The sequence below is a fragment of the Pteropus medius genome, unplaced genomic scaffold (genome assembly GCF_902729225.1).
Source record: "Pteropus medius unplaced genomic scaffold, Ma_sr-lr_union100, whole genome shotgun sequence".
NCBI lineage: Eukaryota > Metazoa > Chordata > Mammalia > Chiroptera > Pteropodidae > Pteropus > Pteropus medius.
In genome coordinates this window covers 602,588-620,926 of record NW_024345599.1, presented here as the reverse complement: position 1 = coordinate 620,926, position 18,339 = coordinate 602,588, and the positions used below count along the sequence as shown (strand labels likewise).

At 38.1% G+C, this 18,339-nt stretch overlaps 3 protein-coding genes and 1 pseudogene across 10 annotated transcripts in view; 1 reads left to right on the top strand and 3 right to left on the bottom strand.

Moving 5' to 3' along the window:
* The window catches only part of NOX1 (NADPH oxidase 1), a 172,318-nt gene that overhangs the window by 135,251 nt on the left and 18,728 nt on the right, over window positions 1-18,339 (bottom strand). The gene's annotated exons all lie outside the window — the stretch shown is intronic.
* The window catches only part of XKRX (XK related X-linked), a 118,829-nt gene that overhangs the window by 86,170 nt on the left and 14,320 nt on the right, over window positions 1-18,339 (bottom strand). The gene's annotated exons all lie outside the window — the stretch shown is intronic.
* TRMT2B (tRNA methyltransferase 2B) lies at window positions 5,030-11,526 on the bottom strand. The gene is given in 4 exon segments (XM_039874018.1): window positions 5,030-7,679; window positions 7,681-7,759; window positions 8,078-8,235; window positions 9,322-11,526. Coding segments are annotated over 4 exon segments (543 nt in total). The 5' UTR covers window positions 9,361-11,526; the 3' UTR covers window positions 5,030-7,412.
* Window positions 18,092-18,210, top strand: LOC120611591 (uncharacterized; annotated as a pseudogene).

Below are 18,339 nucleotides of genomic sequence, written 5' to 3'. Positions count from 1 at the left end.
TTTATGTTATGAACCACTGTTACCCCAATTAATTTATAAAAGTAAACTCTAAACTTTTCACTTTAGTTAATAATAATGTATCAATATTGGTTTACATAATTTTGTCAAATGTACAACACCAATGCAAGATATCAAAATGGGGGAAGTATGTGCAGAGTGGGGAGAATATACAGGAACTCTGTACATTCTGCTTAGTTTTTCTGCAAATCTTAGATAGCTCTAAAAATAAAGCCTATTGATTTAAAAAAGTAAAATAAAAGTCGGGAACAAGACAATATTTTCACTATTACTCCTATGATGGAACATTCTCTTATCCATGTAATAAGCAAAAAGTATTGGAAGGAAAGAAACAAAACTGTTTTCATATGGTGATGTTTATGGTATAAAAAACTTTATGCCAAGAAAACGCAAAAGAATCAACTGGAAAACGAATAAAACTAATAAAAGAGTAAGGTAGCTGGACATACAATTGGCAATAACCAGTTAGAAAATGTCATTAACAAGGTCCCATTCATAATAGCAATAAAAACTTTATAATATCTTGTATTAACCTTAATAACAAAGATCTATATTGGAAAAAAAGTTTTATATATATATAATATATATATATATATATATATATATATATATATATATATATAAAATTTTATATATATATATATATATATATATATATATATATATATAGCTTTAGAGAATTACATACCTCTACAGTAACTGAAAAGACATACCATATACTTGGACAGAAAAAATACTGTAAAGAGTTCCAGTCTTCCTAAATTAATTAATAAATTCACTGCATTTCCAATTATAATCCCAAAAGGACATTTTTGGTAAGTTGATTCTAGAGCTCTGTTAGAAAACACATGAAAATGTTAAAAGCATATATCCTTTAACCCAGTGATTCCACATCGGGGATTTATCTAATATATATATATATACACACATACATACATACATATATATACACACACACACACACATACTATCACATATACTTATTCACCACATATACATACACATTGCACATATATGCAAAGGTATATATACAAGGATATTCATTGTAACACTGTGGTAACCAGAGTAGAAACAACCTTAAAATTCATTAGCAAGGGACCAGTTAATTAACGTGCAAATATAAGTTAAAACTATATATAGCCTGTTTAAAAAATGAAGTAGGCTTATAAGTCTTGATGCAAATTCTACATTATTGTAGAAAAATCTCCTCTCCAAAATCTATTGTTAAGTGAAAAGCAGGGTGCAGAACAGTGTTTCTAATCTGTTTCTATTTGTTAAAACAAAAGAGAGGGATGGTATGTACACATACATGTACATATATACACACATATAGTCACAGAACATCTTTGATAGGCCACAAAAGAAACTGGTAAGAGTAGTGACATCTGAAGGATTAGAGGTCTGGAGTAAAAAAGAGACTAATTTTTCACTGCAGACTCTTTTGTACTGTTTGATTTTTTTTCTACCATATGCATATACTGTTTCTTTTTTTCAAAATATTTCTTGCTTTTTTGAGACCACATTTATTGTTTTACTCAGCATGAGTGTTAGCAGAATCTTAGCTTTACTCTTAATCATTGCATTTTAAAACTTGCTTTTCACAATGAATATTTTCATTTTATCCAAAAATAAAACATGGAAAGGTACGTAGTGAAGTCTCTTTTCCATAACTCCCATCTCAGCAGTTCTCTCCTAGAGTAGATAACAATTATCAGTTTCTTATATAACTTACCAGTTTCTCTGTGCATATACAAGCAAATACAAATCTATACTCTGCCCCTTGTCCTTTGTCCCTTTTTATAAAGATAGTTTCTATTATATAAACAATTCTGCACATCTTGCTATTTCTACTTAGCAAAACACCTTAGAACCAAAATTGCAAGCCATAGGAGAAAATATAGTCTGGACATATTCAAAATTAAGTACTCGGGGTTCAAAGGACACCATTAAGAAAGTGAACAGAGAACCCACAGAATGGAAGAAAGTTTTTGCAAACTATGTATCTGATAAGGGACTTATACTAGAATATATAAATAAATCTTAAAACTCAATACTAAAGAGACAACCCAATTAAAAAATGGGCAAAGGATCTGAATAAACATTTCTCCAAAGAAGATATACAAATGGTCAATAAACATATGAAAATTAAAACAAGGGAAATGCAAATGAAAACCACAAGGAGATACCACTTCTCGCCCACTAGGATGGATATAATAAAAAAGACAGAAAATAACAAGAGTTGGTGAGGATGGGTAGGAATTGGAACCCTCATACAGTGCTAGTGGGAATGTAAAATGGGACGGCAGCTTTGGAAAAAATTCTGGCAGTTCCTCAAAAGGTTAATATAGATTTATCGTATGACCCAGCAATTCCACCCAAGAAAAATGAAAACACATGAAATGAAAAGCTTGCACACAAATGTTCAAAGCAGTATTATTCATAAGAGCCAAAAGGCAAAAAAAACCCACATGTCCATCAATTGATGAGTGAATAAAATGTGGTATATCCATATAACGGAATATTACTCATCCATAAAAGGAATGAAGTACGGATATGTGCTACAGCATGGATGAACTTTGCAAATAACATGCTATCTGAAAGAAGCCAAATGCAAAGAACCATATATTTTATAACTTCATTTGTATGAAATAGTCATAAATAGGTAAATCCATAGAGACAGAAAGCAGATTAGTGGTTGCCTAGGGCCAAGAGGTTGGAGAAAATTGGGGAGTAACTGGTGAGCAGTGCAGTTTCTTTTCAAAGTGATGAAAAAGTTCCGGAATCAAATGGGGTGATGGCTACACAAGTCTGAGAACATACCAAAAACCATTGAACTATACACTTTAAATGGATGAATTTGTGATATGTGAATTATATCTCAATAAAGCTGTTATTAAAAAATAATATACCTTAGAGATAGTTCCATATCGGTACATACAGACTATCTTCATTCTTTTTTATAGCAGCACAGTTGATCTAACCAGTTCTCCACTGATGGACTTTTAGGATATTTCATTGTCTGCTCTTATAATATTGCAATAAATAACTTTGTATATAGGTTATTTTACATGTGTGTCAGTCTATTTGTAGGATAAAGCCTCAGTAATGGAATTACTGAGTCAAAGGGTATATACAGATTTATAATTTTAATCTGTATTGCTAAATTTCCCTCCATAGGGATAGTACCAATTTACACTCTAAGCAATGAGTTTTTAGAATTCATGTTTCTCTATAGTACTGCTAATGGTGCATTATCAAACTTTTGAACTTTTTGCCAATCTGACATGTAAAAGTGGTAACTCAGGGTACTTTTAATTTGTATTTTCATTATAGTGGAATAGACTGAACATCCTTTCATGGTACATAAACATATTTATATTTTCATCTCTTCTATTCATTTTTCTTTGGGGCTGTTGTTCTTTTTTCTCATTGATTTCCAGGAGTCTGTTATAAGTTAAGGAAAAAAGGATTTGTGATATGAACTGAACATTTTTTTCCACTTTTTATGTTGTCTCCTATCTTTGCTTTTAGTGCTTTTTATCAAGCAAGTTATTGAGTTTTTAAACTGTTTTACTGAAATATATTTCACATATCATACAGCTCACCCATTGATATAGTTCATTCGTTTTTAGTATATTCACAGAGTTGTGCATCATTCATAGCAATCAAACTTAGAATATTTTTCGCTAACTTAAGAAGATATTATATACCCCATTTCTCCCCAACCCCTCATCCTCAGCCCTAGGTAACCACAAATCTACTTTCTGTCTCTAGAGATATTCCTACTCTGGACATTTCCTATGAGTGGAATCATACAATATATGGCCTTTTTACCTGGCTTCTGGATACCAGTCTCTTCTCAGATAAATGATTTGTAATTATTTTGTCCCATTTTGTCTTTTCACATTCTTGATGGTATCATTTGAGCACAAAAACATTTTTAAACTTTGATGATGTCCAATTACACACATAATTTATTTATTTATTTTTATTTGTTGTTGTTGGGTTTTGTTCTGTTTTTTTTTTTTTGTCATATCTAAGAAAGCTTTGCCTAACTCAAGGTGAAAATGATTTACTCCTATGTTTTAATCTCTTACATTTAGTTCTATGATCCATTCTGAATTCACTTCTGTGCATGGTGTAATGAAGGGAGAAGTTATTTTTTATATAACCAAATTTAACCACCTTTTTTTATTATATGGCTTCTGAATTTTCATAGTTAAAAAGGGCTTCCACACTCTAAGATTATAAAGAAATTCTATGATTTCCTAGGGTACATGAATGGTTTTCCTCTATGTTTACGTCTCTGACTCCTTTATAATATATCCTAGCATACTGTGTGAGATACAGATCCAACTTTTTTTTTTCACCATGGCTAATGAGTTGTCCACAACCGTTTATTGAATAGTCCATCTTTTCCCATTGATCTGAGGTGCCACCTTTATCATATATTCAAAAACATTTTTAAACAGTATAATAAAAATAAAATAAAGTACAAATGGAAGAGTAAATATGCAAGAATAGACAAGGAAATAAGATTCTGAAAACAAATGGGCCTCACACTATTATTTTGGGTAGAAGAAGCTCTTTGACAACTCTCATTTTTTTTCTATGGTTACTGCTTTATTTAGGTTTACTATATCTTTGAGAATTAATATTAGCCATTTGCATTTTCCCAGAAAATTGCCTATCTAGGTCTTCAAATGTTTTGCAAGGGAGGTGTACAGTGTACTTCCTTACCATTTTTAAAATAAGTCAGACAGAAAAAGTTGAGAACCATACCAAAAGCAAGAAACAGACTCATGGACACTGACAACAGTTTAGTGGTTACCAGAGGGAAGTAGGGGAAGTAGATAAGGGTACAGGGTCAAATATCTGGTGACAAAAGGAAATTTAACTTTGGGTGGTGAACACACAATGTAATATAGATATGATGTATTATTGAATTGTACACTTGAAAACTATATGATTTTATTAATCAATGTCACCCCAATAAAATTAAATAAAATATTGTCTTCATGTTTGTAGTTATGCTCTTTTTCTCATTTAAGACTTCATAATTTTTTTCATTCTATTCCTTTCTATTCTTGATTAGGTTTATTTATCTATTTTATTTTCTTCCAATAACACCTTCTTGTTCATTTGTCAAGTCTATGGTTTTTTTGCTTCGTTCATAACTGTCTGGATTTTTTTAATGCTACTGATTTCTACCTTAAGTTTCCTTTAGATTTATTGTTCTTTTTCTAGCTTGTTGACTTGAAAGCTCAAGTCATTTACTTTTAAATCTCACTTGTTTTATCTAGGCATATCATCTATACGTTATATCCACCTATGTGGCTTGACTATTGCAAATAAATTGTATTACTGATATAAAAATAATAAGAGGGAGGTGAGAGAGAGAGGTACTGCAAGAAGAAAACAACATTTCAAAAATCAAAATAATTGACCAAGACTAGAACTGAAGTGAAGCAAGAAGCATTCATCGCAGGTGGAAAATTCAAGAGGGTGCCAAAAAACTCAGTAATCATGATGAATAATATTTTGATGCGATATTTTGGAAAATCGAATTGGAAAACTACAGGCTGGCTTCCTACTTTTATAAATAAAATTTTATTGAAACCAGGGCCAGGATTAGGGTAAGGTGAATGAAGCAGGGTTTACCAAGTACAAGAGTAGATCTCATCTTTCTAAAAATCTTACTATTTTGTTTATCATGGATCTTCATACTAATTTTGATTTCTGAAAATACTGCATAAAAATATACCTTGATTACTAAGATTTGAAGCACCCCTTAAATTTTATATCTGAAGTGAGTTGCTTTACTTGCCTCACCTGAGACTCAGCCCTGTAATTGACTCTTGGTAGCAGTATAATGCCTTTTTTTCTGCTTCTTTACATTTCTCTGCATTTTCCAAAGTCTGCACAATAAGTGTGGATTACTTTGATTATCAGAAAAAAAAATAATTTAAAAAAGAAGTCGAGACTCACTCAGTGATGTTCCTTGTGTTTTCACCATGGGGCTTACAGGAAAAAAAAACAAAAAACAAACAAACAAAAAACCACTAGCGTGCGGATGGCCCTGCTGTTTCGAATGGCCTGAACCACCTGGTAATCTGAAGGAAGAAAGATGATGCTATTGATATAATTAAACTAACATGGTCCAGGTTATCACAAACTCCAAACTGGCCAGCACCTAGGATTGGTGAGGAACAGAGGAAAAGCAGGTTCAGAGACAGCCAATGGGAGCACTCTTGGCATGGTGTAGGAATGAGGAACTAAAGCTGGTAGACATCATAGGAACACCCAACTAGTTCTGTAGCAGGAAAGCTAAGCTATTCATCCTTATGCAGTCCTGCCCGGGCTGGGTTCACCACATCAACAATTAACTGCCCATCTCCCTCTGACTTTAGCAGCTGTGGCAAAATCTTCCCTGCTTAGCCAGCATGGAATTCACAGTTGGTGATGCCTGCAGAAAAGAGGCCCATTTAAGTTTTGACATAACTCAAAATCCAAGCCCAACAGTGGGCACAGGGAGCTTCAGCTTTATAGAAATGTACAGGAGCCAGAGCTCTGCCATTTTCCTTTGGATCTAGCATACCTTTACATAACGATGAAAAAAAATGCTTTTGGACTTGCTTCATTTTTCCCAACCTGCTTTCTCTTGCAATATCTCAGTAGGTCTTTCAGCTTGAGAAACTAGACAGTGTTATTTTACAACTCTGTGACTTACACAGCACATAAGTACCTGCACCGAGAAGAGAAACTTGACTTTTACTCAAGTGCTCTTTTTCCTATACTGAAGGTTTTCACACAGAGCCTCAAGAGTTGTGTGGAGGTGAGATAGAAGGGACAAGGGGATCAGCTTTCTACACTGCAGTTTGGCATAAGATTGTGTTCAAAGAAAAGGTTCTGTTGCTAAAAATAGTTTGAAACTCATTATATTATGTTATGATGTCTCATGAGTCTAATGTCAAGAAGGCTCTTCTATATTATCTAAAGTTTTGCCAAGTTTCTTTCCTATTAGCTAGGCTTGTTCCTTCCCTCAGCCTCTGCTTCTGGACAGAAAAAAAAGATACGTTATTGGGATCTCTTTCGGAAAACTATCAGGACCCAATGCTGACCACTCTAGAACATCCTCCCTCCCTCCCTATAGGTCATGGATACAGTAGATGCCCTTTCCCATACAACTCTTTCCATAGCACAGAAATAACTGCAGCTCTTAATCTCTCCCCAGACTGTGAGCAGTGTACCTGGCATTCTCTTCTGCCTGCTCCACCAGCTCAATCTCAAGGACTTGAGAGGTATACTGAGCCAGAGAGAGGCCGGTCATACTTGGGGAAGTAACAGAGAATAATAGGAGGGTATTTTAGGGCTTTAAATCAATGAGGTTATGCCTACACCACTACCATCATCTTCCAACATTGGCTGCAAGGACCGTGGGTGCTGGGTGGACAGGGTTTGGGAGCTAAGCAGCATACAGATTGTGCCCTGGGTGGCCACTTTCCAGTTTCACAGCAGATGTCAAAGAGGATGCTGTTAGAGTTCACTCTACTCAGATCCCCCATGGTCTGATACAGCATCTCTGTACCAGCAGTGTTAACTTGGAAAAAGGCATCTAGAGAGATATAGATCTTCAAGCTGATGTAGGGAGACTGCTGATGTAAGGAGATCTTCAAATATGTGGGGTTCCCCAAATAGGAGCTGGTAGAGGGACTGCTGATGACTGCAACAGGTCATGGTGCTGGAAAAGAATAAAAGAAGAAAGCATCTATCTCTAGTGGTTGGCTGAAGGAGGAGGCCCCAGCATCTCGGCTAGGAGACACACCCTCCATAGCATGGCCGTGAAAGCTCTGGAGAAGTTCCCCTTTCAAGAGATGGAGGTACATGCAAACACTCTCGTCTGCAGTCTGGCCTGGGTTCCCAGGCCTGGCTGGTGTACAAGGGCCAGTACCACTTAGCCCAGACCCTCTGTGATCAGCAGCCTTGCCTCAGCAATCCATAACTAAGATTATGGCAAGCCATCAGTATTCTGCTTGCTGTTTGGCTGTCCCAGGTTTACCTTTCTTGGAAGTAAAGTGATGTCAAGTCACAGAATGCTCCTGGCCCTTTGGTGAAAAACTCCTTTACAGTCTCCTGAACAGAGTTCCTCTTGCCCAGACCACAAAATCGGGAGTCAAGCAGACTCATCTCTGACAAACTTTCTCTCCTAGATCTGCCCTGCAGTAGTCAGACAAGAGGGCACATTTCTCAAATCCTATTATAAATAACAATATAAAGCAATGTTCTGTAGGACAAAAACATAAGCTATTTTCACATCTCGGTAGAAACATTGCTTTAGTTAACAGCTTTTGACAAATTCTGTGTAATAAACACACACTTTCCCTAGTCTGAGCCCCTTTAATAGTTCTCTAGAGAAAGTGTGAATTGTTCTTGTTGTAAACTGGAGCTAAACTAAGCTTTTGTCCCATCACGAAGAAGCAGTAACCTTTCAATTCCCTTCATACTTCTCCACTTCAAACATCCCAACCACCCACCCAAACACCACTTCAGAGGACATGAGTGCCAGGAGAAAGAAAAGTGCTATGAAGAAAATGAGCATAGTAAATAAATCCTTTTTTTGAGTTCAGAACATTTTAAAGTTCTTGCAGCACTACAGAGAGCCTAACCATTAGCTTGACACAAGATATATCACAATAAATTATGTTGGAGCTATAGAGTTAAAAGGCCAGGAATCAGTGACCTGAGGTCAAGCCCCAGCTTGGCTATTTTCTGGCTTTTTAACCTTGGGCATTTCTATGCCTCCATTTGCCCATCTGTGAAATGAAGGTGACAACATGTTTCCTCCCACCTACTTTATAAGTTGGTTGAGATAATCACATAAGTACAGGAATGTTTTAATATGGGAATGTTTGAAAGCTCTAAGTACATTACAAATGTAAAGTATTATTTGGGTTATGAAGTTCTGACTATAATCTAGTCTCTACTGAATTAGTTTCTGGATTCAATAGAGTATATACTAACTTCCATGGGCAAAGTTCTTGTGAAAATACTTAGGGGTCCTCACATGATAATTAACTTGGTAACCTTGCCTCAGTCTCAGGGGTTTGACTGTGCCAGCAGCATGGTTAAAGAGTATCCTTGCCATCTCCTTCTCCTCACCCTAACCCCTCTGCCTGACCCACACAGATATTCTGTGGATGTGTAGTTTCTTCTATCTGCCCTGAAACTCCCAAAAACCAACTGCGGCATAGTAACAGTAAGGGCTACTACAGAAGCTATCCCTTATTATCCTGCGAATCTCACCTGCCTTAATTCCCGGGGATGGAAAGTGATGATGGCCATTGTATGCCCTTGGCTATTGGTGTGGACTGTGAGCTCACGCCAGTGTCCACCTTCATGAAACAGAAGGCAGGACTCCACTGGAGACTGTTAAAGGAATACTTCGTAGTACTAGGGGAAAAAAACGGTATTATTACACAGGCAAAACTACCAAGTTCCACAGCTGATTATTCACACTGGGTGACTGCTATGGGCTGAAATATATCCTCCCTCCAAAACTCATATGCTGAAGCCCTAACCCCAAATACTTCAGAATGTGGCCATATTTTGAAGAGATAGTTATGTTCAAATGAGGTTGTTAGGGTGGGCCCTAATCCAATTTGACTGGTGTCCTCATAAGAAAAAAATTTGGACATACAAAGAGATACCAGGATGCACATACAGAGGAAAGATCATGTGAAGACACAGTGAGAAAATGGACACCTACAAGCCAAGGACAAAGGTCTCAGAAGAAATCAACTTGCCAACATCTTGGTCTTGAATGTCTACCTTTCAGAACTGTGAGAAAATAAATTTCTGTTGTTTAAGCCACCCAGTCTGTGGTATTTTGTTATGGCAGACCTAGCAAACTAATACGGTGATATAAGAAACATGATCGCTGCTCTTTGACTTTACAAAGGGATACTATCTATTGTATTCTAAACAGTAAGCTCCATGAAGACTTAGAGTTGTATCCTTAGTCTGGCACATAATAGTTACTCAATAATTATTATTGAAAGAAGGTGTGAATGAATTAACAGGAAAGGTATTAATTTGTATGAAGAATCTCAGGTTATTATACATATAGTATGGAGTGCAATCATCATCCATTTCTATTCATTTATCTTGGCAGAAATTCCTAATATACTATTAAGACGCTATGATTACATTCTTACAACTTCCTGATGTAAGCCCATCATTTCTTTATTTCTTCATATAACCAGATGCCAACTATACCATAGCTTAGTTGGCTCCTTCATTTCCTCCTGGTGAATACAAGTCAAGTGCAATCCTGACTTAGTTGTTGAGATATCAAACACCCTTAAAGCCAATTTTTTCAAACACAAGCTTGTTGCTACCACAACAGGACACAATGTCTGATTTACCAGGTCCTTTTGCTTTTATAATACATGTATTCTAAGTCCAATGTATTTTCAAACAATACCAAAATTATGCATGAAAGGGGTAGTTATATGAGAAAATCGTGCTGCCTGTGAAGGCAAAATCAATTAAGGCTGCACTTGATCACTTTTGCTATAATTTCACATAAATACAATATAAGATATACTTAACTATGCTGAACATATTTTCCAAATTTTGAGGTTGGTGATTTAAAGAAATATTGGTTCAATTCTCGTTTACTGGCTAGTTGGAAAGGAATGATTTTTAGAAGCAAGATTCAAATGTCATTGAGGTCCTGGAAGGAAGGGAAATCGTAGAAGTTATGGACTAGTCTGACCTAGCCCATAATGGGTAAGTAAATATGAAATACAGCTTTTCCACTGTATGAGCTCAGGCCTTGGTTTCTTCACTTATAAAAAAAGAGACTGAAATTCCTATTCTTATATAGAAATGCCTAAGCATTAAAAGTGAAGGGGCCAGGAAGATGGCAGTCTAAGTAAAAGCAGGGTTCGTCTCCTCCTAGGTCCACATTGAAATTACAACCAAATTATAAAATAATCAATGTGGAGACTCACCCGAAGTCTAGCTGATTTTAAAACCTACATCTGATAATATAAAGGAGCCACATCAAAGGTGGTAGGAGGGGCAAAGTTGCGAATCAGGCTGCACCCACACCTGTGGGTAGTAGAGGAACACTGGGAGGGAAAGCGAGGCTGCAGAGTCTCTCCTGAAGGAGAAGAGGTCCTGGTCTCATCTAGGGGCTCCCCAGCCCAGGGTCCCAGCCCAGGGAAGAAGAGATTCTAATAACTCTGATTGTAAAAACCAGAAGGGATTCTGGCCTTCTGGGTGAGATGGAAGTAGACTGAAACCCTAGACGCCCCTTTGAAGTGTTGCAGGAAGCAACACCTGACGGAGGAATTTGGACTCTCAGACAACTATGTTAGAGGAAAGAGAATTTCTTGCCAGCAGAGCGCGTGAGGCTTAACAGCACCAAAGCACTGAGCTCCCCTTGGTTAGATTTCTTACAGCTTATATACCTCTGCAGTGTGTCCATGCAAGGTAGTGTGTGATTCCCACATTCTGAGGTCTACATGCCACCTCAGGATAGGAGGAGTTTTTTGGATGGGGGAGCTGAGTGAGATGGGGACATCACTTGTAAAATTCTTAATCTTTTAGCAGGAAATGAAATGGGACATCTCTTGCAGAGTTAATCTTTTTAGTAAACCTAGTTTTCTTACCTCCTTTCTTTGGAAAAAAACCCTTTCCCTCAAATCCTGATAATTGCCCTGGGGAATCAGATCCTCTGGCTATTGATAAGGGTTATCAGCCCATTGTTAAGCAGAAATGGTGATAAGCCAGGCGGGCCTTTAGAGTCCCAGAAGGAAGGGGATTTTAGGCCAAAGGTCTTTTTACTCTTTAAGAAACATATTAACCAAGCCTGTTTCCCTTTACTCACTTAATAGGCAAATCAATAATAGAAATTAATAGATATATGATTTAAATAATAAGTTTGTATCTTCTTTTCCTTGTCTAGGGACTGAGGTGGCACTTCAGCAGGAAACCCAAGACCCTACCCTGGCTGAGGGAGAAAGGGAAAGAGCTCCATGAAACCCCTGTAGGCAGGGACTACAGCCATTCTCAGCAGGAAGCAGATATGGAAGAAGAGACCTCCTGTCCCTCAACATCCATACTAATAATAAGGGGGTTCATGGCTCTTAGAAAGAGGTAGGCAGGAAAGTTAGTTAGGGGGTTTCCGGTCTGCCTGCAAAGACACTGAGGTCATCGTATGCTAGAATAGGTCTGCTCTAATCCTCCCACAATTAAGCAAGCCAGAAGGCATTTATTAACTCACACAAACCAGGAGGCAGAGAATTAGGTACCAGTTTAAGTCAGTCACTTGCACTTGCACAATGAAGACACCCAACAACCTTCAACTCACCTGAGCCTCATTATACCATTATAATATGCTACATACGCCCGGAAGTTCATTAATATCATTATAACAGACTGAATTCTAGGAACAAACATGTGCAGAAAGCAAAATGATGAATCACTGAGTCCTTTCGATCTTAGTTATCAATCAAGGAAGCACACTCTAAGTAACCACCCATAGCAAAAAGGGATAAAAACCCTGAAGTCTTTGTTACCAGGCCTTTTGAGGCATGCTTCTCTTGCTCAGGTCCACTTCCACGTTTGCAAGTGTACTTTCTCTTCTAATAAAACTTTTCTACTGTATTTCGGTGTCTTGCTCAATTCTTTGTTCGAGACATCAAGAACCTGGACAATGCGCCAAGAGAGGATCCCTGCTCTCCTCTCTCCAGTAATTCCCGGACCACCAGTCCTATCTATTTACAGATCCTTTCTCTTATAGGTGTGACACGAGTTTCCAGAAGGCTATTCAGAGATCTATAGGATGTGGTTAATCTATAAACGGCTGAGTCGGTCATTTCTGTAAGCCCTTCCCTTTGTGTTTCTCAGATGCCTCCTCTCTTAGAAGGACCCACACACAGACTTTTTGACCTACGGACACTCAGAAAACCTGCAAGGGGTCAGAGGTTCACGTGGGATTCATACAGAGAAAGTCTGCATTACCTGGCGCCAGAACAAAGGCTGGAAGGGAAGCCACCATTGTGCCTTAGTCCGGCCCCCCTACCAGGCAACCTACAGACCACGCCAGCTAGACTATGCAGACCCCTCCCACAGGGCCATTAGGAAGCACTGGCCTGAGGGGATCAGCGCTCTCCACACACCTAACCTGCATATTGCTGGGGCTTTTGTTGCTGGATGGCTGCTATGCCAAACATTCCCAGCGGGCTGCTAGTGTTGCTGTTAGCTGCATTTCCGAGATACGGTCAGGCAGATCACAGCTGCCAACACGAACTTGGGTGGATCTTAGGGATCTGTGGACCAGTCGCAGACAGCAGCTGGTCTTGCTATGATCTGGAACTTCTGCAGGAATGCATGAACAGTTAACAAAGTTGCAGCAAGACTGAGGCTGTATTGATCAGACTGCCATTGTCTCTCTGAGATCCTGTCCCAACCTTCCCACAAATTGCCTTGTGGCCCATTGACGGTGAACTGCCACAGCCCTGCCCCTCCCCCAGCCCCTCCCAATCCATGCAGGCAATAAACTTTGGCTCGCACAGGGCTGGCACTGCACGGAAATCAGCGGCATGCAGACCTCTGCTGCCTGCAACAGTTGCAATATTGTGTACGGGGAGCACAGGGGTCTGTGGGACCACCCCAGACAGTAACTGATCTCACTGCGATGTGTGACTACAGCGGGAACGCCCAGGCACAGAAGCTGCATCAAAAGTAAGGCTATATTGGATTGACTACCCTTGTCTCCCTGAGATCCCGCTTTACCCAAGCCACAAAGTGCCTGCAGCCCATTGATAGGCAGCCTCCCATGCCCTGCTTGGTTCTGGGGTTACACAGTCTGCTCTGGGGTTACACAGTAGCTAGCGCAGTGAGCGCATTTCGGGGAAAACAGTTGTGGGCAGACCACTGCTGCCTGTATGAGCTGCAATATCTCTTGAGGGGATTAGATGGGTCTGTATTGGCCCAATGGCCTATTACTGAGCTCCTGCCCCATCCAATACACAAAGTGCCCACTGCACATTGATAGACAAGCTGCCCCTGCCCCTGACCTTGCTACAATTGGAAACTTGTACAGGGAGCCACAAAGACAGCGTTGGCATGTAAACAGACTGAAATGGCAGGGGGAAATTTTCTCAGTAGATCCAGGAGACTCTCAGGGTCCCTGCACCACCCAACATGCATATCACCCAGAGGCTCTTCCAGTTTCAGAGACTTATAGGCAACTGACAGGCAGTGTCAAGCCTTGAGGAGCACTGGTCCCTCTGATAAACTGCTCTAGGTCAGGGACGGGGGATAAGCAACCACTGCCTACAGCGTTGTCTCTTCCACTTACCTATAGATCCAGCATAAGCAACAACCATCTATGGACCACTTTGTAGTTCCCACCAGGTAGCCGTAAGCAATCAAAGGCAGCAGCTGACCTTGGCCTACTGTGGAGCCCCTCCCAACGGGATACAAAACCAATGCATCTGGAGGCTGGCACCAGACCACCACAGAGCAACCCCTGCCTAGTTCTATTAATGGTACACACAAAGGGTGGTTGCAACAAGTACACAAGCCAACTAGGGCAAATCATCCTCAGTGGAGTCAGCCCCAACACAGCAACTCTTACCCTGTGGTTCCAGCCAATTCCCACACTTAGTCACCCTGAGTGTTAATCGTATCCATTGATGTACTAACAACAATAAAAGCTTGGCGACAACAGAAGATCACACACAACCCACACAAAGATCACGTCCAGAGCCTCCGACATAAGGGATCAGGGAGAGTGCACCACTGGGCCACACAGGACACCTTCCACATTAGGCCATCTGGCCAAGGCTGAGAGATGAAACGAATATTCATAGAAACAAACACAGAGAAGCTAATAAAATGTGAAAACAAAGAAACATGACACAAATGAAACAAGAAGAGAAAACTCCAGAAAATAAACTAAATGAAATGAGACAAGCAACCTACCAGAGGCAGAGTTCAAAATAATGTTTATAAGGATGCTCAACGAACTCATGGGGAGAATGGATGAGCACAATGAGAACCTCAAGAGAGAGATAATAAGCATAAAAAGGACATAAAAACCATAAAAAAGAACCAGACAGAAATGAAGAATACAATAACTGAAATGAAGAATACACTAGAAGGATTCACCAGTAGATTGGATGAAGCAGAACACTGAATTAGAAGACAAGGTAGCTGAATATACCCAATCAGAACAACAAAAAGAAAAAAGAATTTAAAAAACTGAGGATAGTTTAAGAGACCTCTGGGACAACGTGAAGCATAACAATATCTGGATCATAGGAGTACTTGAAGGGGATGAGAGAGAGCAAGGGATTGAGAATCTATTTGAAGAAATGATGACAGAAAACTTCCCTAAATGACAAAGGAATTAGACATACAAGTTCAGGAAGTACAAAGAGCCCCAAACAAGAGGAATTCAAACAGACTCACACCAAGACACATCATAATTAAAATGGCAAAGGTCAAAGACAAAGAGAATCTTAAAAGCAGCAAGAGGAAGACAGTTAGATACTTACAAGGGTACCCCCATAAGAATGTCTGCTGATTTTTCAATGGAAACTTTGCAGGTCAGAAGGGAATGGCAAGAAATATTCAAAGTTATGAAAAACAAGAATCTACAACCACAAATACTCTACTCAGCAACGCTTTCATTTAAAATGGAAGGTGAGATAAAGAGCTTCCCAGACAGGAAAAAGCTTAAGGAATTCATCACCAACAAGCCAGTATTATATGAAATGTTAAAGGGACTTCTGTTAAAAGAGAAGGAGTAAAAAAGAAAATAGAAATAACAAATACGAATAATAAAATAGCAGTAACTATGTACCTATTAGTAATCACTTTAAATGTAAATGGATTAAATGCTCCAATCAAAAGATGTAGGGTAGCTGAATGGATAAGAATACAAGACTCATGCATATGTTGTCTACAAGAGACCCACTTCAGATCAAATGACACTCACAGACTGAAAGGAATGGAAAAAGATATTTCATGCAAATGGAAATGAAAAAAAAAAAAAAAAAGCCAGGGTAGCGATACTAATATCAGATAAAACGGACTTTAAAATAAAGTCTAAAATATAATAAGAGACAAAAAAGAGCATTACATAATAATAAAGGGATCGAAAAATCAAGAGGACATAACCCTGGTAAACATATATGCACCCAACAAAGGAGCACCTACATACATAAAGCAATTATTGAATGACATAAAAGGGGTGATCAATAGTAATATTCTCATAGTAGGAGACTTTAACATCCCACTGACACCGATGGAGGGATCTTTCAGGCAAAGAATCAACAAGGAAAAAATGAAATCATATCAACTGCCTTCTTTGATCACAGTGGTATAAAACTAGAAATCAACTACAAGAAAAAACTGGAAACTACACAAATACACTGAGGCTAAATAACATGCTACTAAACAATGAATGGGTTATTAATGAGATCAAGGAAGAAATCAAAAGATACCTAGAGACAAATGAAAATGAAAACACGACTCAAAATCTATGGGACACAGTGAAAGTAGTCCTAAGAGGGAATTCATAGCAATACACACCTACCTCAAGAAACAAGAAAACAGCTCAAATAAACAATATAACCTTAGAATTAAAAGAACTAGAAGAATAATGGCAAACAAAGCCCAAAGTGAATAGAAGGAAAGAAATAATAAAGATCAGAGCAGAAATAAATGAAATAGAGCCTAGAAAGATAATACAAAAATTAATGAAATAAAGAGCTGGTTCTTTGAAAGGATAAACAAAACTGACAGCCCCTTAGCCAGACTCATCAAGGAAAAAAGAGAGAGGACTCTAATAAAGAAAATCAGAAATAAAAGAGGAGAAATAACTACGAACTCCACAAAAATACAAAGGATCATAAGAAAATACTACGAGCAATTATATGCCAACAAATCGGACAATCTGGAAGAAATGGACACATTCCTAGAAACATACAATCTCCCAAGACTGAGTCAAGAAGAAACAGAAAATCTGAACCGACCGATTACTGCCAATGAAATAGAATCAGTAATCAAAAACCTCCCAAAAAAGAAAATTCCTGGACCAGATGGCTTCATAGGTGAATTTTACCAAACATTCAAAGAATTATCACCTATTCTTCTCAAACTATTTCCAAAAATTCAAGAAGAGAGAAGGCTCCCTAACTCCTTTTATGAGGCCAACATTACCTTGATTCTGAAACCAGGCAAAGACATTACAAAAAAAGAAAACTACAGGCCAATATCTCTTATGAACATTGATGCAAAAATCCTCAACAAAATATTAGCAAAACGAATTCAGCAATACATTAACATATCATACACCATGATCAAGTTGGATTTATTCCTGTGATGCAAGGTTAGTTCAATATCTGCAAATCAAATAATGTGATACACCATATTAACAAATTGAAAGATAAAAACCATATGATCATATCAATAGATGCAGCAAAAGCGTTCAACAAAGCCCAGCATCCATTTATGATAAAAAAAAACTCTCAGCAAAGTGGGAATAGAGGGAATATACCTCAACATAATAAAGGCCATATATGACAAACCTACAACTAACATCATAATAAATGGGGAAAGGCTAAAAGTATTTTCCGAAAGATCAGGAACAACACAAGGATGCCCACTTTCATCACACCTCTTGAACACTGTATTAGAAGTTTTAGCTACAGCAATAAGACAAGAAAGAGAAATAAAAGGCATCCGAGTTGGAAAAGAAGAAGTAAAACTCCCATTATTTGTTGATGACTTGATATAGAGAAACTTAAAGATTCCACCAAAAAACTGTTATAAGTGATCAATGAATTCAGTAAAGTAGCAGGTTACAAAATAAATATTCAGAAGTCAGTGGCATTTTTATATACCAATGATGAACTTTCAGAAAGAGAAATTAAGAAAACAATCCCATTTACAATTGTATCTAAAACTATAAAATACCTGGGAATCAAATTAACTAAGGAGGTAAAAGTCCTGTTCTCAAAAAATTATGTCATTGTAAAAAGAAGTTGAAGTCTACGGCCATGCTACCCTGAACAAGCCTGATTCAGTCTGATCTCAGAAGCTAAGCAGGGTCGAGCCTGTTTAGTACTTGGATGGGAGACCACCCAGGAAGACCAGGTGCTGTAGACATAAAAAATAAAAATAAAAAAATAAGGGATTGTAAGCTGACAAGGTCCTTGCAATCTGTGAGGTCAACCAAGGGTTGTCCGGCCTAAAAAAATAAAAAAAAAAAAAAAAAAAAAAAAAAAAAAAAAAAAA